This window comes from Coregonus lavaretus (assembly GCF_964263955.1).
Source record: "Coregonus lavaretus genome assembly, chromosome: 23".
NCBI classification, from domain to species: Eukaryota; Metazoa; Chordata; class Actinopteri; order Salmoniformes; family Salmonidae; genus Coregonus; species Coregonus lavaretus.
In genome coordinates, this window is record NC_140010.1 from 45,159,784 (window position 1) to 45,183,796 (window position 24,013).

The following is a 24,013-nucleotide window of genomic DNA, read 5'->3' on the forward strand; positions in this document are numbered from 1 at the left end:
GTGGAGAAAGGGCTTGCCCAATCTCGCATTAGGAAAGAGAATAATTAATGTTATGTGGATATACATTTACCAACTGAGTGGAAAATTCACATTACTAGGAGGGGTATGAGGAATCCTGTTGGAGGAACAGGTCACGTGTACCGGTGTGATCATATGACGTCTATGCATTGTATTTTGGTCAATCTTTCAGGGTGTGTTTTGGACATTATATTTGGAAACTTTAGAGGTGATGTAGGATTGTAATAAAATTGACTACAGTAAAATAATAACTGGGATAGGGTTAACATTCCAAATTTGGACCCTTTGATAGAATAAAATATTCCTGTACGTTGTACAAATAGTAATTAAGCGCGTTTGAGAACAACATTGTGTGAATGTGGAATGAGAGTGGTATAATGGTATAAATGAGTCGCACTCTGAAGTTTGAATGATGAGATATAGAGGTGTGTATGACAATTGTATATAAGTTTGAATAATAAGCTTTTCATGTAATGATATCTTGGAGTTTCGTACAACACTGCCTGTCAATAGAATACAAGATTTATGGAGTCCAGGGATAGAATAAATCTCCATTATGTGACCAGGTGGAGGGAGAGGTACAGTGGGGGAAAAAAGTATTTAGTCAGCCACCAATTGTGCAAGTTCTCCCACTTAAAAAGATGAGAGAGGCCTGTAATTTTCATCATAGGTACACGTCAACTATGACAGACAAAATGAGGAAAAATAATCCAGAAAATCACATTGTAGGATTTATAATGAATTTATTTGCAAATTATGGTGGAAAATAAGTATAAGGCCACTCAATAACAAAATTTTCTCAATACTTTGTTATATACCCTTTGTTGGCAATGACACAGGTCAAACGTTTTCTGTAATTCTTCACAAGGTTTTCACACACTGTTGCTGGTATTTTGGCCCATTCCTCCATGCAGATCTCCTCTAGAGCAGTGATGTTTTGGGGCTGTCGCTGGGCAACACAGACTTTCAACTCCCTCCAAAGATTTTCTATGGGGTTGAGATCTGGAGACTGGCTAGGCCACTCCAGGACCTTGAAATGCTTCTTACGAAGCCACTCCTTCGTTGCCCGGGCAACGAAGGAGTGACGTTGTGTCTGTTGCCTCACACAGACACAACGTCACCTCAACATCTGTCTCTCATCATGGCATGTACAGACTCTAAGTCCCAAATGGCACTCCCTTTGACCAACGCATATAGACCCATGGGGCTCTGGTCAAAGGGAGTGTAGTATGTAGGGATTAGGGTGCCATTTGGGACTGTCTTAAAGAATGTCACTGTCATAAACATCCAACCTGTATTGACTCACTGTTGCCGTAGCTAAACCTGCATTGACTCACTGTGGCCGTAGCTAAACCTGTATTGACTCACTGTGGCCGTAGCTAAACCTGCATTGACTCACTGTGGCCGTAGCTAAACCTGCATTGACTCACTGTGGCTGTAGTAGCTAACAGGGTGTAGTAACATCAGTCAGTGGTGTGTTTTCTGTTCTCTTCAGATAAACAGAGAGCTCTGGTGGTGTTGAACAAACCAGTCTGGCAGCAGCGGTACAGTCCAAATTACAGGCCTCTCTCATCTTTTTAAGTGGGAGAACTTGCACAATTGGTGGCTGACTAAATACTTTTTTTCCCCACTGTATGGTTTTGAGGGACGTCCGGACTCAGACAAACTCGAATCCATGGTAAAACAGATGCAGAAGGTGTGTAAAGGTATGAGTCAGGAGATGAGAGAGTAGGAGGGGGCCAGTACCCACTGATAGCCTTACCTTATCTATTGGCAGGGAATGAAGGGGCCCCAGCAACCTTAGATGTATACAGTAATAATAATAATAATATGCCATTTAGCAGACATGCCATGAACACAGAGGACGTGGCCAGAGCGGTAGAAGGAATGACCCACCCCAAAACAGGAATAGTAAGGTTTGGGCTGCCGTTAGAGGGCAGTGGGTTTCAGGGGATGCCCAGAGGGCACTTTTGCCATGGGCCGATCACGGAGAGTATGTTGGGAAAATAACTGAATTGTGTAATAGCCTCAGAGAACATTACCATCGTCATGCAGACTTCTCTAAAGCACATGAGTGTAAACAAGAGGATAGTGAGACTGTCAGCCAGTACTTAGAGAGAGTTAAAGATGTGTTTAACGCAAACAGTGGCATACCCGAGCCAGACCAGAGACAGGGGAATGATACGCCCTACCATCAGCAATTAAAAATATAGCGTTCCTCAGTGGAATGAGACCACAGATAAGCAGGACCATTACAAATATTTTGATAGGGTGGAGAATGGCACAGCAACACTGATTGAGGTGAAAAAAAGATGCAGTTTACCAAGAGCAGATTGGGAGAGAAAAAGAGGAGTAAGAGAGACCTTAAGGGAGTGCCAACTCTCGGGGAGATAGTGAGGCCAGAAACAAAGGGGCAGTGTCCTGGAAATCACAGTCTGTTTTTTTTTTTTCAGTTCTGCTGGGAGTATATTTGATGGTGGGGATTTGTGTTGAATGAGAGGCTAGAGACTTCATAAAATAATAATTGGAATAATAATTATATATTAACTTGCTCACCCAAACGTAGACATACGTCATGGGTGAGACATAATTAATATAATATTGTACAAAGCCAATTTAGGGTTTCCATTAAGGAACGTCAATCACTACATTGGATATTAATACTATGGAGATAAATTCAATATATTCTGGTCAACTACGGCATGTGTTATTTGTAGCCTACTTAGAAAGGACAGTTACCTACAGTATATCTGCTGTATTCTAAACAATGACAGATTGGGGGTTTCATAAGAGGTGGCTATAATTTTAGTTGATAACAGAGTTAATTAGATTTGAGAAATGTTGAAAAGTAATGTTAGATGGAAAGTCAGCAACAGAGGATAGAGATTGTACAGGGTTTCCTGTGTGAAAAAAATAATAGAAATTGGGTGATGAGAAATGTTGAATTGCATTGTTTAAGCAAGAATGCTATTAAATTCATGCTTTCTAGTTATGTGTATGCAAATATGTTATTCGTTTTTGGTGGTGTGTGGATAGAATTTACTAATGCCAGGATTTAGTAAACGAAGCAGAGAGATGTAGTGAGAGCAGTGGAAGGGATACCCCACCCTAAGACGGGGGTACACCAGTTCAGAAGAGATATGGAAGGGCTGACCGCCAGCTTCAAGCTGAATACAGGGGAACTAGAGAGGGCAGTCAGACATAGTGTTGAAGGACTGGGCGGCAGTAAGGGGAAACTGGGTTCCCGGGGATGGGAATGCACAGGTCCTAGAGTGGGCAGAAGGAGGGGAGATAAATTGGCACAACTCTGTGATAATCTGAGAGAATATTATCACAGACATGCCGACTTCTCCAAAGTCCATGAGTGTAAACAGGGAGACAGTGAGACTATTAGTCAATACCTAGGAGAGAAGAGAGGTTACGGTAGCAAAGACAGACAAGAAGGAAACGGTAATAGTGGAGACAGGAGTGAGTGGAAGTGTTACAATTGTGACAAAACGGGACATTTTGCTAGAGAATGTGAGGAACCGTGTAGTTACTGTGCAAGGAAAGGGCACCAGTTAAGAAACTGTAGGCAGAAGGGGAAGAGAGAAATCAGGAGTCCTCATGACCTGGCTATTTTGGTTTGTTGTTTTTTAATTGGGGTTTTCAAATTAAAAACAACACACCTAGTATGCTGTTTAAACAGCCTTGTTATTTAGATTTTAGGGGGTTTTCAACAGGTCAAAGGTGATAAGTCTTAAAGGAGCACACACAGTGAATTTTATGGAGTTTTTCGGTTTTGACTGAGTTTAAGGTATGCATGATTTCTTATGAGAATAAATGTCATGAGGACTTAATGAACACTTGGGATAAGTAACATTTATGAAATATTTTTAATCATGGTAATGTTTAGTATACTATGGGATGGAACAGTTCGTTGAATGATTTCAATTGCCTCTGAACTCTGTTTTGACTTTCTGGTGTTAATTAGTCATCCACACTGGTAATTCTAAAGGCATGAGAGGAGGACTTTAAGATAGTTTATTTTACCAAGTTGAGGGTAATTTATAGTACTGTGAAAAGTGTGAAGAAGATTATAATTTGTAATAATATATATGATTTGAACCATAAAATAACAGAAGAGAGAGAGAGCTTTCCCTGAATGAGGGATACCTGTTGCTAGTCAATTGTACAAATCTTGGATTACTTTTACGGGATAGAAGTAAGTTGAGGTATTATCAAATGTTGTAATTTAAATTTCATTTTTATTATGCTTTAATAAACAACAAGTTGGTATTTGAAACTACATTAATGGAATGAGCTGCAGTAATCAGAGGAAGGCACAATCTAATACGAAACAGCTATTACCTAGATCATTGATTTAGTAATGAGATCAGGAAGATAGTACTAATAGGAAGCTGGATAGGAGAATTTAGGATAGGGACTAGCTGTCCAGAAATAGATGAAGGATGATAAATTACCAATATTACCTACGTGATTGTTTAGGTAGGTGGTAATATTGACACATGGGCAGTGACATGTGTCAAGAGGGGGGATGATGGTAGATGGTAGGATTAAAGATCAATAGTCGAAGGAGAGGACTAAATACTTTTTTTTAATTAATATTTTTAGATACAGTCTAGAAAGAGAATACTAATGTGAACTGTATGATTAGAGAGGGGTTAAGGAAAACACACAGGAGAGCAGGAAGAAATGGGGTACAATGTATACCGATAGTATTAACTACAATCAGGAGAACTCCATATAAAGATGGGTTATTGCCATTGGAGAAGGGATTTGGTAGACCATACAGAATGCCCGAGTTAGGAGGACCGGAGCAGGCAGAAATAGAAATTGAGAGCACCCTAGCAGAACACGTGAGAAGGTAGTTTATTAACCACACCTGTATGTCAGAGGTTTTGTGCCCCACAGGTGAACTAAAGGAGAAGGTGACACACTCTTTCTAACCAGGTGACTGGGTGTGGATCCAATCCTTAAAGAAGAAAAACTGGAAGCAGCCCCGTTGGTAAGGTCCATATCAGGTCCTGTTGGTGATGGCCTTCGCTGTAAGAATTGCGGAAAGATCCACCTGGGTGCATGTCACACACTGTAAAAAGGTAAACCCAGCTACACCTGACGAACAAACACAGAGTTAGGAGAAAGAACCGATCACCACTAGGGCTCGGGGGTTGGCTCCTTAACGAAGATTCCCTTACCCTGTCTGATCATCCCTGTGTGAGTTCAATAGAAGGTAAAGCAATGGGTTGGCCTCTGGCGTCTGACATGTTCTCAGGGCGAGGGTGGGGATTCACAGGTCTCCTGATGGTAGGTAGCTGTCTGACGTGTGTCTGTTTAGGAGTCCCAGCGACAGAGACGGCATGGCAGAAGAGGCGAAGAGACTAGCAGGCTACGCTGCGGTGGATAACCATGTTCAGAACAACCAGGTAGTTGGAGTGGGCAGTGGATCCACCATCGTGTATGCTGTAGACAGACTAGTGGAGAGAGTTCGTCAGGAGAAGCTCAACATAGTGTGTGTCCCCACCTCCTTCCAGGCTCGTCAGTTGATTCTGCAGCGTGGTCTGACCCTGTCTGATCTGGATAGAAACCCAGAGCTGGACGTGGCCATTGACGGGGCAGACGAGGTGGATGCAGCTCTCACACTCATCAAAGGAGGAGGAGGCTGTCTGACTCAGGAGAAGATCGTAGCCGGCTGCGCCAAACACTTCATCGTCATCGCTGACTTTAAGAAGGACTCCTCGGCCCTGGGCCAGCAGTGGAAGAAGGGTGTTCCTATAGAAGTGATCCCTATGGCCTACATCCCTGTATCCAGGGCTATAGCCAAGCGGTTCGGAGGGGAGGCAGTGCTCCGCATGGCCATCAGTAAAGCTGGTCCGGTGGTAACAGACAACAGTAACTTCCTTCTGGACTGGAAGTTTGAACACACTCACAACTGGAAGGAGGTTAATACAGCTATAAAGATGATACCAGGTGTGGTAGAGACAGGTCTGTTTGTGGGGATGACAGAGAGGGTGTACTTTGGGATGGAGGATGGTAGTGTTCGTATCAGAGACCCCCCAGTCAACTGACCAGAGCCCTGCTCCAGCACCACCTGGAACCAACCACCATCAACCATCTCATCTCAACCACAAGTGCCCTAATATTCTATATCTGCCTGATCTGACGGACTCCGACTGTGATTGGTGTAAAAATAGTCACCTGTAGTTTTGCCTCACACAGACACAACGTCACCTCAACATCTGTCTCTCATCATGGCATGTACAGACTCTAAGTCCCAAATGGCACTCCCTTTGACCAACGCATATAGACCCATGGGGCTCTGGTCAAAGGGAGTGTAGTATGTAGGGATTAGGGTGCCATTTGGGACTGTCTTAAAGAATGTCACTGTCATAAACATCCAACCTGTATTGACTCACTGTGGCCGTAGCTAAACCTGCATTGACTCACTGTGGCCGTAGCTAAACCTGTATTGACTCACTGTGGCCGTAGCTAAACCTGCATTGACTCACTGTGGCCGTAGCTAAACCTGCATTGACTCACTGTGGCTGTAGTAGCTAACAGGGTGTAGTAACATCAGTCAGTGGTGTGTTTTCTGTTCTCTTCAGATAAACAGAGAGCTCTGGTGGTGTTGAACAAACCAGTCTGGCAGCAGCGGTACAGTCCAAAGACTAAACCTCCTGAATGGTACCCTATCCCCTTTATAGCGCAATAGTTTTGACCCTATGGGGCACACTGACACCAATGGGCCCTTGTCAAACGTAGTGCACTAAAATAGGGATTATGGTGCCATTTTGACCACTAGCCTGAACATCTGCTCTGTTTCTACTGAGAACTGTCTAACTGGTGTTGTCTGTGTCCCAGATCTGTCTCTAGTAGCCTGGTCCCAGATCTGTCTCTAGTAGCCTGGTCCCAGATCTGTCTCTAGTAGCCTGGTCCCAGATCTGTCTTTAGTAGCCTGGTCCCAGATCTGTCTCTAGTAGCCTGGTCCCAGATCTGTCTGGATGGCCCAAACAGACTTTCTCTCAGGCTGTGTCTCTGTTTGTCTAGTTGTTGCACATCGTTTCCGTTCATTGCTCAAGCCAGCCTTGTGGCATTCTCTTACCTAATACCAAAGTTGCAGGGTCTGGATTCACAAAACATTTCTTAAGGTTTTCAAAATCCAGACTCAATGCATGGCTCACCTAGTCTCAACCTGCTTCCAAACAGCAGTACAGGGGAAGGGGGGGATAATGCACCAAATGTAACTATTGAACGGCCATGCATGTCCCCATCTGTAGCCTATTGGCTGTCTTGACTGAGTCTGCTTCTGGCACCAATAACATCCCTTCTCCTTCTATAGCAGCTCCTTTATTGGTCACTTAGCAGGATGTTACAGTTTAGCACCAGCTCTGTCTAACTATCTATACCTTTCAGTGCCAATACGACTGTGATGACAATTTGTAAGTCGCTCTGGATAAGAGTGTCTGCTAAATGACGAAAATGTAAAAATGTAAATGATTGTGGGGGCCATATTCCTAGCACACTCAAACCCTCCTGATCTGCCAGAAGTAGTAGTTAACCTAACACAAGTTGATAAAATAATACCCGAGCACAGTCTACGTAGGCATAGGAGACAGCTTGACGTAGGGAAAGGGGAAGTACTAGTGACTGAAGGAAAGGACATCACCTTCGAGGTCTTTGCGGACCAGTTGGGGAGTTGGGGACTACTCGCTGGTAGTATCGTAAAGGATGGGAGATATATATGTATGTCACCATGTACATTCTGGGACCATGTAGTTGCTCATACCGAGAGGGGGGGGATATGTCAATCTCCATACACAGTTTACCTGACAAGTGAGATATCCTATTCAACTGGGGCACCCTATAGAGTACACCTCTCTGAGGGAGGTAGTGAGACCGGGGCTGTGGTGAAGATAGTGCAAACTATAGACCTGAAGGAAGTAGTACAGGTGGAGATTGGGTATACGGATCCTAACCTATGGTTGGAATGGATACATTATACGGCAAGAACTATGTCCAAAGAGGACTGTTACGCCTGTGGGACAGCCAAACCAAGGTTAACAACTACTCTGTTCCCCTTGACGGGCTTTAACGCTCCGTCAGGTTTATCCTGCATGATTAAATTGTTCAAGACACCTGGGAATGTGGTGAAGGAGTCTTGTAGTAACTTGCACTATCTGTAACAAAGTCACCCCGACCTAGGTTACCTCCGTTTGAAGTCTCAGGGGATTCTTATTATTGTTTTTCTAGGACTAATAAGATAGGATACAGGGTAGGGCATCTTAGCTCCTGCTCCCACACAGAGAATGCCACAACTAAAGAGACCATGACTAATCTCTCCTCTTTGTTGCAGCCAGAGGATTTTAGGAACCAAAACCAGGCCTGTGATGACATCTGGTGGTTGTGTGGTGATAACAGATTGTGGCCTCACCTACATATGCAAACAATTAAACATGTCAGAGACTGGTGAGTTGTCACGTAGAAAGCGGGACCTCCTCCCGGGATCCTTTAATGAAAGGATATATATTGATGGGATAGGAGTACCTCCAGGGGTTCCAGAAGAATTCAAAGCTAGGAATCAGATCGCAGCTGGGTTTGAATCAAGTCTTTTCTGGTGCTCAACAATTAAGAAAAACGTAGATTGGATAAATTATATTTACTAAAACCAGCAAAGATTTATAAACCACACTCGTGATGCAATAAAGGGATTGGCTGAGCAGACAGCGGCAACTAGCTTAATGGCATGGCAGAATAGAATAGCTTTAGATATGCTTTTGGCTGAGCAGGGCGGAGTTTGTGTTATGTTTGGATCTATGTGCTGTACTTTCATCCAACAATACAGCACCGGACGGGTCCGTGACCAAAGCTCTTCAGGGACTCACCACGCTGGCGAAAGAACTGGCTGAGAACTCTGGTATTGATAGCTCACTAAACGGTTAGTTTGATCACATTTTCGGTAAATGGAAAACTATTGTTGTAACTATTTTAGGCGCGGCAATCGCGTCTATGGGTATGCTTGTTCTTTGTGGATGTTGTCTTATTCCCTGTGTCCGAGGGTTGGTGAGCAAGGCGTTGGAGTATGCAGTTTCCCAACAGATGGTGATATATACGGCCCAATCCCGGACTCCGACCTAAGGAATGAAGAATATGACCCACCAGGCTTGGTGGAGGACGACGACGATTCAGATAGTTTGAGACTGGATGTTTTCCTAGAACTATAAATCTCTAGTTTAAAAGTAATTGTAATGATTTTCTGTGTATTAAAGTGTGGATAATTTAGTCAAAGGGTGCATTGATATAGAAATCAAAATATATACAGGTTAAAAGTTATGACTAAATGTTCCACCCTTAAATATAGTTGTGAAATGTTCTTGTTTTAAGTATGATTAGTACTTTCTTAGTAGTGACTAATTATTACACTCCGAAACTGTGTGAGATGTGTTAGAATCTACTACCTGGTAATGTGTGAGTGTAGGACCAGTAAAGATTATGACATTGTGCTACTATTTAGCAATGTGAGTAAGAGTTAGGCCAGACAACAAAGGACAAGGAGAACTGTCTACAGGGAACTGAGAAACCAAGATAACTGAGGAATTTAGGGAGGAGAGAAACTGTTAGGCTTGGAAGAGTGTGTGTGTGTGTGTGTGTGTGTGTGTGTGTGTGTGTGTACTAATGGTCAGGAGAGCAGTTTTAAAGTGGAAAACTACAGCCTGCCTACAGAGAGGAGGGATTTTCGTATGACATGTGCGTATAAAAATATTGTACGACCATTTTGTGGCAGAATTCTCAATGAATAAATCTCTGACTATGCAGACCGGGACTCTGTCCGTTTCTTGATTTTGGGAGAAGCACAGAGACACTGAAATAGTTTGTTAAATAATTCACATAACACATTATTGTCTGTACTATTATCTATGTGGATGTTAAAATCCCCTTTAATAATAAACAAGTTATAATCAACTGATATAACATAGAGTAGTTCTTGTGATTCTTGTGATTTTGCTATTCATTGTAAATGTTTGTAGGCCTATGTAGCCAAATTGTATCTATGATCGTATGCTATCCATTTATGTGTTTTTCTATGTTCTATTTATATCTGTAAATTAACCAATGATATCAAGCCACACCCGGCCATGATTACAGACACGAAACATTGGTTATTAGGTTATTAAATTATTGCATCTGAGCTCCTAGAGTGTACGGCTCTTCTTTTCTTTTCCAAGTGTTCTACTCCGGTAGCCAGCACCTCGCCTAAACAGGTGTGCATTTCTTTCGCCTCCAGTATAACCTGACCATGACATCAGCCTGACGTTATTGCAACCAGTCTCCACATCACATTGAGCCTGATCCCTTCCCTAGATGGAGCATGTCATTGGCCCATATTGATATTGATTACCAAAGGTTAGAAAGTTAGGCACTAGGCATGCCACCACGTTTGAATAGCTGACTACCGATAAGTGCACTTTGGATAAGTGCAAACTTAGTTTAAGTGGAATTCAGTTATTTTTCATTGCTCCTGATAACTGCATACTCTGATGAAACAAAAATAGAACTGTTTGGCCATAATGACCATCGTTATGTTTGGAGGAAAAAGGGGGTTGCTTGCAAGCCGAAGAACACCATCCCAACAGTGAAGCATGGGGGTGGCAACATCATGCTGTGGGGGTGCTTTGCTGCAGGAGGAACTGGTGCACTTCACAAAATAGATGGCATCATGAGGTGTCACGGTTTCGGCCGAGGCTGCTCCTCCTCCTTGTTCGGGCAGGCTTCGGCGGTCGTCGTCTCCGGAGTACTAGCTGCCACCGTTCTATGTTTCATGTTCGTTTGGTTTTGTCTGTTTGTAATACCTGTCCCTTGTTTGTGTTGGATTGTGTTCCCTATTTAGTTTCGTTTATTCGGGTCAGGTGTTATGTGTGATTGTTATTGTCAGCTTGCCTCCGAGGAGTTTTCTCTCTCGTTTGTTTGTTATTTTGAGAGTTCGCACTGCGTGCGCTTTTTCTTGTTTTCCGCACTGTGTGTTGTGCGTAATTGTTCGTGCCGCCCGGTTGGGTTGGCGACTCATTCCTGTTTTGGAAAGTACTAAAGTCTGTTGAAGAACATCCTTGTCCCTGCGCTTGATTCCCTTCACTACATCCACACGCAACACTCTGACAGAATCACACATCATCCATGGAATCAGCAGGAGCGACCGCGCCAACAGCAAGCCTGGAGGAACGTCTTCGTGGACAGGAGGACCGGATTCACCAGGTCTGTCATGCCCTGGAGGGGGTGATGAACACTCTCCACCGATGGGAAACCAGCGGGGTACCCACGACCCCACCTGCCGAACCATCCCCATCGGTCAGTCTTCCTGTCCCATCTCCGGAACCCAGTGGGATTCGGCTCTCGCTCCCGAGGGCGTACGACGGCTCCGCTGCCGGGTGTCAAGGGTTCCTGCTGCAAGTGGAGCTCTACCTCGCCACCGTACACCCGCCGCCCTCGGGACACGAGAGCGTCTCAGCCCTCATCTCCTGTCTCACCGGCAAGGCGTTGGAGTGGGCCAACGCCGAATGGAGGAGAATGGACGCCGCTACCACTACCTATGCGGAGTTCTCCCGCCGCTTCTGTGCTGTGTTTGACCATCCACCGGAAGGGAAGGCGGCGGGGGAGCGTCTGTTCTACCTCCGACAGGGGATGAGGAGCGCCCAGGACTTTGCCTTGGAATTCCGGACTCTAGCGGCCGATGCAGGGTGGAATGAGTGGGCCCTTATAGACCACTTCCGTTGCAGCCTCCGGGAGGACGTCCAGCGAGAGTTGGCGTGCAGGGACACCTCGTTGACGTTTGACCAACTTGTCGACATGGCCATTCGGCTGGATACCCTGCTCGCCACCCGTGGACGTCCCGGGTGGGGTTCGCCCATTCCACTCTCCGGCACCTCCGAGCCGAGCCCTATGGAGCTCGGGGGTGCTGGCGCTAGAGAACGGAGGAGTAGGAACCCGAGGGGGGCCGTTCCCTGCACTAACTGTGGCCGTGGAGGGCACACCGCGGCTAGGTGTTGGGGAGGGTCCCCCGGTGGAGGAGAAGGCAGGTCAGGCATTGGGGGGTCCCCCCAGGTGAGTAGGCGCCCTACTTACCCAGAGCTTTCTGTCGTTCACCTAACCTTGCCTGTTAGTTTTCCACAGGTTGCACCTCGTTCCCAGCATAAGGCGCTGGTAGATTCAGGCGCAGCTGGGAATTTTGTAGATCACCAGTTTTGTATAGAGTTAGGGATTCCCCTCCTTCCAGTTGATAAGCCTTTCCCTGTTCATGCCCTAGATAGCCGTCCGTTAGGGTCTGGGTTGATTAGGGAGGTCACAGCACCCCTTAAAATGATGGCGCAGGAGGGTCATGAGGAGACGATTCAGCTCTATCTGATTGACTCTCCTGCGTATCCGGTAGTGCTGGGCCTTCCCTGGTTGATGACCCATGACCCTACTATTATGTGGCGAGAGAAAGCTCTTAAAGGGTGGTCTGCCCAGTGTGAGGGGCGGTGTCTGGGTGTTTCCATAGGGGCGACCTCGGTGGAAAGTCCGAATCTAATGCCAGCACTGCATATTCCCCCCGAGTATGAGGATTTGAAACTGGTGTTTAGTAAAACTAGGGCGGCGCAGCTGCCGCCTCATAGACGGGGGGATTGTGCGATAGATCTCCAGTCAGGAGCAGCTCTCCCGCGGAGCCATGTGTATCCCTTGTCTCAAGAGGAGAGGAAGGCAATGGAGACGTACATCGCTGAGTCTCTGAGACAGGGATACATACGGGCCTCCACTTCACCCGCTTCCTCGAGTTTCTTTTTTGTGAAGAAAAAGGATGGAGGTCTGCGCCCGTGTATTGATTACCGCGGTCTCAATCAGATTACGGTGAAGTACAGCTATCCACTTCCTCTGATTGCGACTATGACGGAGTCATTGCACGGTGCGCAGTTCTTTACAAAATTGGATCTCAGGAGCGCATATAACTTGGTGCGCATTAGAGAGGGCGATGAATGGAAGACAGCGTTTAGCACGACTTCCGGACACTACGAGTATCTAGTCATGCCATATGGGTTAATGAATGCTCCCTCAGTCTTCCAATCCTTCGTCGATGAGATTTTCCGGGACATGCAGGGACAGGGAGTAGTCGTGTACATCGACGATATTCTGGTGTACAGTCCTACCCGAGCAGAGCATGTAGCCCTGGTGCGCCGAGTATTGAGGAGGCTGTTGGAGCATGACCTATATGTCAAGGCAGAGAAATGTCTGTTTTTTCAGAAGTCGGTCTCCTTTCTGGGTTATCAGTTGTCTGCGTCAGGGGTGAAGATGGAGGTAGACCGGGTGTCAGCTGTGCGTAATTGGCAGACCCCAACCACTGTGAAGGAGGTGCAACAGTTCTTGGGTTTTGCAAATTATTACCGGAGGTTTATCCGGGGTTTTGGACAGGTGGCAGCTCCCATAACGTCTCTGTTGAAGGGGGGTCCGGTGCGCTTACGGTGGTCAGCTGAGGCGGACAGGGCTTTTGGGAGACTGAAGGACCTGTTTACCTCGGCGCCGGTGTTGGCGCATCCGGATCCCTCTTTACCTTTCCAGGTAGAGGTGGACGCGTCAGAAGCCGGTATAGGGGCCGTTCTTTCCCAACGTTCTGGCACACCACCTAAACTCCGTCCCTGTGCGTTTTATTCTAAAAAGCTCAGTCCGGCGGAGCGGAATTATGACGTAGGAGACAGGGAGCTGTTAGCCGTGGTACAGGCCCTAAAGGTGTGGCGGCATTGGCTCGAGGGGGCTCAACACCCTTTCCTCATTCTAACTGACCATCGTAACCTGGAGTACATCCGGGCAGCTAGGAGACTGAATCCTCGCCAGGCCCGCTGGACTATGTTTCTAGCCCGGTTTGTGTTTAAAATCACTTACATCCCTGGGTCCCAGAACGGGAAGGCAGATGCTCTGTCTCGGCGGTATGACGCGGAGGAGAGGTCCGTTGAGCCCACGCCCATACTACCAGAGTCTTGTCTGGTTGCACCGGTGGTGTGGGAGGTTGATGCCGAGATCGAGCGGGCGTTACGCACCGACCCAAGTCCTCCACAGTGTCCAGTGGGTCGGACGTACAGTGGGGAAAAAATGTATTTAGTCAGCCACCAATTGTGCAAGTTCTCCCACTTAAAAAGATGAGAGAGGCCTCTAATTTTCATCATAGGTACACGTCAACTATGACAGACAAATTGAGAAAAAAAATCCAGAAAATCACATTGTAGGATTTTTAATGAATTTATTTGCAAATTATGGTGGAAAATAAGTATTTGGTCACCTACAAACAAGCAAGATTTCTGGCTCTCACAGACCTGTAACTTCTTCTTTAAGAGGCTCCTCTGTCCTCCACTCGTTACCTGTATTAATGGCATCTGCTTGAACTTGTTATCAGTATAAAAGACACCTGTCCACAACCTCAAACAGTCACACTCCAAACTCTACTATGGCCAAGACCAAAGAGCTGTCAAAGGACACCAGAAACAAAATTGTAGATCTGCACCAGGCTGGGAAGACTGAATCTGCAATAGGTAAGCAGCTTGGTTTGAAGAAATCAACTGTGGGAGCAATTATTAGGAAATGGAAGACATACAAGACCACTGATAATCTCCCTTGATCTGGGGCTCCACGCAAGATCTCACCCCGTGGGGTCAAAATGATCCCAAGAACGGTGAGCAAAAATCCCAGAACCACACGGGGGGACCTAGTGAATGACCTGCAGAGAGCTGGGACCAAAGTAACAAAGCCTACCATCAGTAACACACTACGCCGCCAGGGACTCCAATCCTGCAGTGCGAGACGTGTCCCCCTGCTTAAGCCAGTACATGTCCAGGACCGTCTGAAGTTTGCTAGAGTGCATTTGGATGATCCACAAGAGGATTGGGAGAATGTCATATGGTCAGATGAAACCAAAATATAACTTTTTGGTAAAAACTCAACTCGTCGTGTTTGGAGGACAAAGAATGCTGAGTTGCATCCAAAGAACACCATACCTACTGTGAAGCATGGGGGTGGAAACATCATGCTTTGGGGCTGTTTTTCTGCAAAGGGACCAGGACGACTGATCCGTGTAAAGGAAAGAATGAATGGGGCCATGTATCGTGAGATTTTGAGTGAAAACCTCCTTCCATGAGCAAGGTCATTGAAGATGAAACGTGGCTGGGTCTTTCAGCATGACAATGATCCCAAACACACCGCCTGGGCAACGAAGAAGTGGCTTCGTAAGAATCATTTCAAGGTCCTGGAGTGGCCTAGCCTGTCTCCAGATCTCAACCCCATAGAAAATCTTTGGAGGGAGTTGAAAGTCCGTGTTGCCCAGCGACAGCCCCAAAACATCACTGCTCTAGAGGAGATCTGCATGGAGGAATGGGCCAAAATACCAGCAACAGTGTGTGAAAACCTTGTGAAGACTTACAGAAAACGTTTGACCTGTGTCATTGCCAACAAATGGTATATAACAAAGTATTGAGAAACTTTTGTTATTGACCAAATACTTATTTTCCACCATAATTTGCAAATAAATTCATAAAAAATCCTACAATGTGATTTTCTGGATTTTTTTTCCTCATTTTGTCTGTCATAGTTGACGTGTTCCTATGATGAAAATTACAGGCCTCTCTCATCTTTTTAAGTGGGAGAACTTGCACAATTGGTGGCTGACTAAATACATTTTTTCCCCACTGTACGTTCCGCTCGAGGTACGCGATCGCCTCATTTGTTGGGCTCATACGTCCCCCTCCTCTGGCCATCCGGGTATCGGCCGGACAGTGCACTGCCTTAGCACGAAGTACTGGTGGCCAACGTTAGCTAGGGATGTGAGGATTTATGTCTCCTCCTGTTCGGTGTGTGCCCAGTGTAAGGCGCCCAGACATTTGCCCAGGGGTAAGCTACAACCCCTGCCTATTCCACAACGACCCTGGTCCCACCTCTCGGTGGATTTTGTTACCGACCTTCCCCCCTCACAGGGGAATACTACCATCCTGGTCGTTGTGGATCGGTTCTCGAAGGCCTGTCGTCTCCTTCCCATGCCGGGTCTACCCACTGCCCTACAGACCGCTGAGGCTCTGTTTACCCATGTCTTCCGGCATTACGGGGTACCAGAGGATATAGTGTCTGACCGAGGCCCCCAGTTCACCTCCAGAGTGTGGAGAGCGTTTATGGAACGGTTGGGGGTTTCGGTAAGCCTTACCTCGGGTTACCACCCGGAGAGTAATGGGCAGGTTGAACGTGTTAACCAGGAGGTGGGTAGGTTTCTGAGGTCTTATTGCCAGGGCCGGCCGGAGGAGTGGGCGAGATACGTTCCGTGGGCCGAAATGGCACAGAACTCTCTCCGCCACTCCTCCACCCAACTAACCCCTTTCCAGTGTGTGTTAGGGTACCAGCCGGTTCTGGCACCTTGGCACGAGAGCCAGATCGAGGCCCCTGCGGTGGATGAATGGGTACGGCGCTCGGAGGAAACATGGAACGCTGCCCACGTACATCTGCAGCGGGCCATCCGTCGGCAGAAAACGAGCGCCGATCTCCACCGCAGTGAGGGGCCTGTGTACGCACCTGGAGATCGAGTCTGGCTCTCGACCAGAAACCTGCCCCTCCGCCTGCCCTGCCGGAAGCTGGGTCGGCGGTTTGTGGGGCCATTCAAAGTCCTGAGGAGGTTGAACGAGGTGGGTTACAGGTTAGAACTGCCTATTGACTATAGGAATATTAACCCCTCGTTCCATGTGTCTCTCCTCAGGCCGGTGGTAGCTGGTCCACTCCAGGAGTATGAGATAGAGGAGACTCCTCCGCCCCCGTTGGACATCGAGGGGGCTCCGGCGTACACTGTGAGGTCCATCCTTGATTCGAGACGCCGGATGGGGGGTCTTCAATATCTCGTGGAGTGGGAGGGGTACGGCCCGGAGGAGCGGTGCTGGGTGCCAAGGAGGGACATATTGGACCAGTCCCTGCTGACCGAGTTCCATCGGGGTCATCCTGCGTGCCCTGCTCCGCGTCGTCCGGGTCGTCCCCGAGCCCCGGGTCGGCGCACGGCTGGAGCCGCGCGTCAAGGGGGGGGTACTGTCACGGTTTCGGCCGAGGCTGCTCCTCCTCCTTGTTCGGGCAGGCTTCGGCGGTCGTCGTCTCCGGAGTACTAGCTGCCACCGTTCTATGTTTCATGTTCGTTTGGTTTTGTCTGTTTGTAACACCTGTCCCTTGTTTGTGTTGGATTGTGTTCCCTATTTAGTTTCGTTTATTCGGGTCAGGTGTTATGTGTGATTGTTATTGTCAGCTTGCCTCCGAGGAGTTTTCTCTCTCGTTTGTTTGTTATTTCGAGAGTTCGCACTGCGTGCGCTTTTTCTTGTTTTCCGCACTGTGTGTTGTGCGTAATTGTTCGTGCCGCCCGGTTGGGTTGGCGACTCATTCCTGTTTTGGAAAGTACTAAAGTCTGTTGAAGAACATCCTTGTCCCTGCACTTGATTCCCTTCACTACATCCACACGCAACACTCTGACATGAGGAAGGAAAATGATGTGGATATATTGAAGCAACATCTCAAGACATCAGTCAGGAAGTTAAAGCTTGGTCACAAATGGGTCTTCCAAATGGACAATGACCCCAAGCATACTTCCAAAGTTGTGGCAAAATGGCTTAAGGACAATAAAGTCGAGGTATTGGAGTGGCCATCACAAAGCCCTGACCTCAATCCTATAGAACATTTGTGGGCAGAACTGAAAAAGCGTGTGCGAGCAAGGAGGCCTACAAACCTGACTCAGTTACACCAGCTCTGTCAGGAGGAATGGGCCAAAATTCATCCAACTTATTGTGGGAAGCTTGTGGAAGGCTACCCGAAACATTTGACCCAAGTTAAACAATTAAAAGACAATGCTACCAAATACTAATTGAGTGTATGTAAACTTCTGACCCACTGGGAATGTGATGAAAGAGATAAAAGCTGAAGTAAATCATTCTGTCTACTATTATTCTGACATTTCACATTCTTAAAATAAAGCGGTGATCCTAACTGACCTAATGTCAGGAATTGTGAAAAACTGAGTTTAAATCTATTTGGCTAAGGTGTATGTAAACTTCCGACTTCAACTGTATATACAACATACAATATTACAAAACATATTAAGAAAAACAGACACATTTATCAACATAGAGGTCTCTGATCATTTCTCTTAACTGACCAAGGGGGACCAGAACATCTAATTTCAGAGATCTCTCTGAGTTGTTCCACATAAAGGGCGCAAAATAATTAAAAGCAGTTTTACCCAACTCTGTGGAGACCGAAGGGGCCTCCAGTGTTATCCAAGCCCTTGACCGGGTTTCGTAATTTGTAAGTCTACATTTAATTAATGATAAATTAACAAGGAAACTTTAGTAGGCTCTTTGGTATCATATGCACTTATGTCAGTCTCATTAAGACTGCAGAACTGGAAGTGTACAAGCTTAACCTTTAATCACGGAACACAACCAACATGATATAATTGAAAAGCATCAATGTGGTACGCTTTTGCAAAAATAAACACTTCAAACATATGATGCCTAAGTGAATAAATAGCATTCAATGGGTGGAAGATTAGCTTCAATCTATTGATGTCTAGAAAAATACATCAAGAACATGAAGCCTAAGTGAATACATTGCATTCAATGGTGGAAGATTAGCCTAATATTTGGGCAATAGATTCCACATACAGCAATATCAGAAAGGGAGAGTTTGACCTGACTGACTTCCAGAGTTGTGAACTAAGCATATGAACAGTTTTCCTAAACAACAGCAATCACTCACCATTTACATGTCCATCAACCCATCAAACCTTCATTAATCTATTTTAACATTTTTAAAATACATAATGATTTCCAATCAACAGCGACTTTTGTAGCGGAGAAACAGGGGGCAAACAAGGGAGAAGAGAGTGAGGGGGCCAATGAGGGAGAAGAAGAAGAGAGAGGTGGCCAACGAGGGAGAAGAACAGAGAGAGGGAGCCAATGAGGGAGAAGAAGAGAATGAGGGAGCCAACCAGCGTGAAGATACACATGAGGAAGAGAGAGTTGAAGAGGAGGTAAACAAGATGAACACCATAGGCAAGAAGAGAAAACTTTAAAAAAGCAAAAAAACTAAACAAAGACAACCTCTCAAAAAGGCCTAAAATTGAAGGGGAAAAAAGGTAACTACTGTATAATTTCACACAATGCAATGTTAACCTTAAGCTAAGCATTTGCCCCTGTGCAGCCACACTACAAAAATAATTTCCACTTATGAGAGAATGCTTCAAGTTAGGAATCTTGTTGTTTTAAGGTGATGGCGTGACTAAACTACAGTGAGACACACGCCAGCTAAACATAACTGGCGTGTGTCTCACTGTAGTTTAGTCACGCCATCACCTGTCTTGGAGAGTTGTGGACAAAGCCTAATAACTTTTGGCACTAATTTCCTAAAAAACAGCAAGCATTCAACATTCCGTCACCATTCACCTGCCCATCAACTCATCAAACATTCACTAATCTATTAAATAGTTGTAAAGTAAATTATGCTTTTTCTTTCAAAAGCAACTTCTGCAGCGGAAAAACAGGACAGACAAGAGGATAAAGAGCAAGGTCAAAAGAAAGAAGACGAAAAACACAGGAAGAACAAACATAAACCGAAAAAAAGAGGTATGAAAGTCAACGATAATGATCATAATTTTTATTAGTCTTCAAATTGTGCTGCTTTAAATATTTTGTCCAATACACTTGTCTGATCTTACTAATAAGTCTGTTGATATTTTAAAACCATGTCATTGTCAGTATTATTTTGGCTTTTATTCACTCATTAATCAAATACAAAATTACAGTAACATGTTTACACCCTTTGCTATACGTTCTTTGGTCCATCCTTTCTTTATAAAGCCTCTTCCAAGAAGTTCCCCCAAAAAAGGTGAACATAATTTCATAATTTACAATTAAGCAAATGTTTGAGCCCATCACCAACTGCAACATTAGTCTTAAGCATGCAGTGCGTAAAGCTGCAATATGTAACTTTTTGGGCGACCCAACAAAATGCACATAGAAATGTGAGTTATAGATCCGTCATTGTCATTGAAAGCAAGTCTCAGAAGCGGTAGATCTGTTCTATGTGCGCTATTTCTATTCTTCCCGTTCTTAAGTTTCATTTTTGCGTCTTTTACTTTTGGTTTTGTACACTAGCTTCAAACAGCTGAAAATACAATATTTTTGGTTATGGAAAATATATTTCACAGCGGTTTAGATGGTACAATGATTCTATACACTATACTCGCTTGTTTTGTCACATAAACTGAAATTAGGCAAACTATTTGAATTTTAGCAACCAGTAAATGGCGGAGCGATTTCTGTATAGTGCACCTTTAAATATCATATCTGTCAGGACATTTCAAAAGCATGAATCAATACATTTTACTGCAGCGATCCCTAATAAATACAAAATACTTAAATAGTACAATCAAATTATAACAACACAGCTCGGACACCCTCACAAGACATGCCACCAGAGGTCTCTTCACAATCCCCAAGTCCAGAACAGACAATGGGAGGCGCACAGTACTACATAGAGCCATGGCTACATGGAACTCTATTCCACATCAGGTAACTGATGCATGCAGTAAAATCAGATTTAAAAACCTGATAAAAATACACTTTATGGAACAGCGGGGACTGTGAAGAGACACACACACAGGCACAGACACACGCATACACATACACATGCTAACACACGCACTCTACACACACGTACACATGGATTTTATATTGTAGATATGTGGTTGTAGAGTAGTGGCCTGAGGGCTGACCAGACCGCAATGGCTTCAAGTTCAATGTGTATGCCACCATTTTATCTATTACAAGTCTTCTCTCATTGACCGAGACAGGTGTCTGTCATCATGACATGTGGCACATTGGGGTGGACACCCAACAGTCTCAATCAATGAGAGAAGTCTTGAAATAGACTAGATGGAGGTGTACACTTTGTTGGATTACTTATGGAGCAAAACAATTATTTATTTTAATAACGGAGGATTTTCTAAATTCAAACGGACCCCCTGCAACTGTACAAGGTCATTTTATGAGACTCCTGTTTCTACAAATTGAGGACGACGACAGTATTGCCAGGGTTGATCAAAAATTATCTGTGCTACACCAAACAGTACCTATCCTGTAACTCCCAGTAATGGATACCAAAAGTCTCTGGTTAAATCACATTATCTGGTGTATTAATCCGTAGCTACAGTTCTCTACACTATACTACACCTGAGACGCACTCAGACACTCTGAACTGTACTACACTGTTCATAATGTACAGTGGGGAGAACAAGTATTTGATACACTGCCGATTTTGCAGGTTTTCCTACTTACAAAGCATGTAGAGGTCTGTAATTTTTATCATAGGTACACTTCAACTGTGACAGACGGAATCTAAAAAAATCCAGAAAATCACATTGGATGATTTTTAAGTAATTAATTTGCATTTTATTGCATGACAAAAGTATTTGATACATCAGAAAAGCAGAACTTAATATTTGGTACAGAAACCGTTGTTTGCAATTACAGAGATCATACGTTTCCTGTAGGTCTTGACCAGGTTTGCACACACTGCGGCAGGGATTTTGGCCCACTCCTCCATACAGACCTTCTCCAGATCCTTCAGGTTTCGGGGCTGTCGCTGGGCAATACGGACTTTCAGCTCCCTCCAAAGATTTTCTATTGGGTTCAGATCTGGACACTGGCTAGGCCACTCCAGGACCTTGAGATGCTTCTTACGGAGCCACTCCTTAGTTGCCCTGGCTGTGTGTTTCGGATCGTTGTCATGCTGGAAGACCCAGCCACGACCCATATTCAATGCTCTTACTGAGGGAAGGAGGTTGTTGGCCAAGATCTCGCGATACATGACCCCATCCATCCTCCCCTCAATACGGTGCAGTCGTCCTGTCCCCTTTGCAGAAAAGCATCCACAAAGAATGATGTTTCCACCTCCATGCTTCACGGTTGGGATGGTGTTCTTGGGGTTGTACTCATCCTTCTTCTTCGTCCAAACACAGCGAGTGGAGTTTAGACCAAAAAGCTCTATTTTTGTCTCATCAGACCACATGACCTTCTCCCATTCCTCCTCTGGATCATCCAGATGGTCATTGGCAAACTTCAGATGGGCCTGGACATGCACTGGCTTTAGCAGGGGGACCTTGCGTGCGCTGCAGGATTTTAATCCATGACGGCGTAGTGTGTTACTAATGGTTTTCTTTGAGACTGTTGTCCCAGCTCTCTTCAGGTCATTGACCAGGTCCTGCCGTGTAGTTCTGGGCTGATCCCTCACCTTCCTCATGATCATTGATGCCCCACGAGGTGAGATCTTGCATGGAGCCCCAGACGGAGGGTGATTGACCGTCATCTTGAACTTCTTCCATTTTCTAATAATTGCGCCAACAGTTGTTGCCTTCTCACCAAGCTGCTTGCCTATTGTCCTGTAGCCCATCCCAGCCTTGTGCAGGTCTACAATTTTATCCCTGATGTCCTTACACAGCTCTCTGGTCTTGACCATTGTGGAGAGGTTGGAGTCTTTTGTATTGAGTGTGTGGACAGGTGTCTTTTATACAGGTAACAAGTTCAAACAGGTGCAGTTAATACAGGTAATGAGTGGAGAGCAGTAGGGCTTCTTAAAGAAAAACTAACAGGTCTGTGAGAGCCGGAATTCTTACTGGTTGGTAGGTGATCAAATACTTATGTCATGCAATAAAATGCAAATGAATCACTTAAAAATCGTACAATGTGATTTTCTGGATTTTTGTTTTAGATTCCGTCTCTATGATAACAATTACAGACCTCTACATGCTTTGTAAGTAGGAAAACCTGCAAAATCGGCAGGGTATCAAATACTTGTTCTCCCCACTGTATGTTACTTGTACCTTATAATATTCTTGTTGAATACCCAGTTCTATTTTTGAGTTAGCATTAAATAGTGTACACTCCCCTGTATTTTAGATTTGGACAAATACAAACTATTTTGATATATCTGAATGTCTAACATCTGTTTGATGCTACAGAGCCCTGTACAGCTTATTTACATATATTATATTAATATATAATGGCAGACAACTTTAGAAGATTGATAAAATATATCCATATTTATTTTATGGTCGTTCTACATTAGGGGTTTCAAACTCATTCCATGGAGGGCCTCTAGCGTCTGCTGGTTTTTGGTTTTTCCTTTCAATTAAGACCTACACAACCAGTTGAGGGAAGGTCCTTACTACATTACATTACATTACATTACATTTTACATTTTAGTCATTTAGCAGACAAATTAGTAGACCTTAATTCATCAATCAAGTACAAGGGAGGAGTGAAAACCCGCAGACACTTGGCCCTCCGTGGAATGAGATTGACACGTGTTCTACATGGTCTTATGCTCAGCCACACTGGCTGCATTTACACAGGCAGCCCAATTCTGATATGTTTTTCATTAATTGGTATTTTGACCAATCACATTAGATATTTTTCAGAACTGATCTGATTAGTCAAAAGACCAATTAGTGAAAAAAATATCAGAATTGGGCTGCCTATGTAAACGCAGCCATAGTCCTTTATCCAGCTTTGGTATACTGGCAATGGTGTTTGGCAGGTGGGCTGTGAAAGCTGAGACTCTTTGTGCTTGTGGCGAATAGTCTTGTCCTGTCTGCGGTGTACGGCCAGCTGGATAAGGCTCTTCCGGAAGTGATGTAGGGCTCGTAGACCTTAACCACCAACACCTTGTGCAGAGCTTGGGGTTGGAATCCCATGCTGGTGCAATCAGATTCTGTACCATCTACAACAAAACACACAACAATACACAATTTAACCACCCCACTAATTGTTAGACTGGCTAGCTCAGCACACCTAATATGGACATTTCAATATTGTCAGCGTGTTGTTAGCTAGCATTACTAAATTGACAGCAAGATTGCTAGCCAGCTGAGAACCAACTAACCAACTATAGACAATTTATACACATTCATCAT

At 45.0% G+C, this 24,013-nt stretch overlaps 2 protein-coding genes across 2 annotated transcripts in view; one reads left to right on the plus strand and one right to left on the minus strand.

Annotated features, from left to right (window-relative positions):
• The window catches only part of adcy8 (adenylate cyclase 8 (brain)), a gene marked incomplete at its 5' end in the record, with an annotated part of 237,200 nt that overhangs the window by 175,779 nt on the left and 37,408 nt on the right, over window positions 1-24,013 (minus strand). The gene's annotated exons all lie outside the window — the stretch shown is intronic.
• On the plus strand, window positions 5,351-6,086 carry LOC311099141 (ribose-5-phosphate isomerase-like; the record flags this gene model as incomplete). Its single annotated transcript, XM_084139803.1, has 1 exon — window positions 5,351-6,086. The coding sequence occupies exon 1, from the start codon at window positions 5,379-5,381 to the stop codon at window positions 6,084-6,086; it is 708 nt and encodes a 235-aa protein (XP_083995929.1). The 5' UTR covers window positions 5,351-5,378.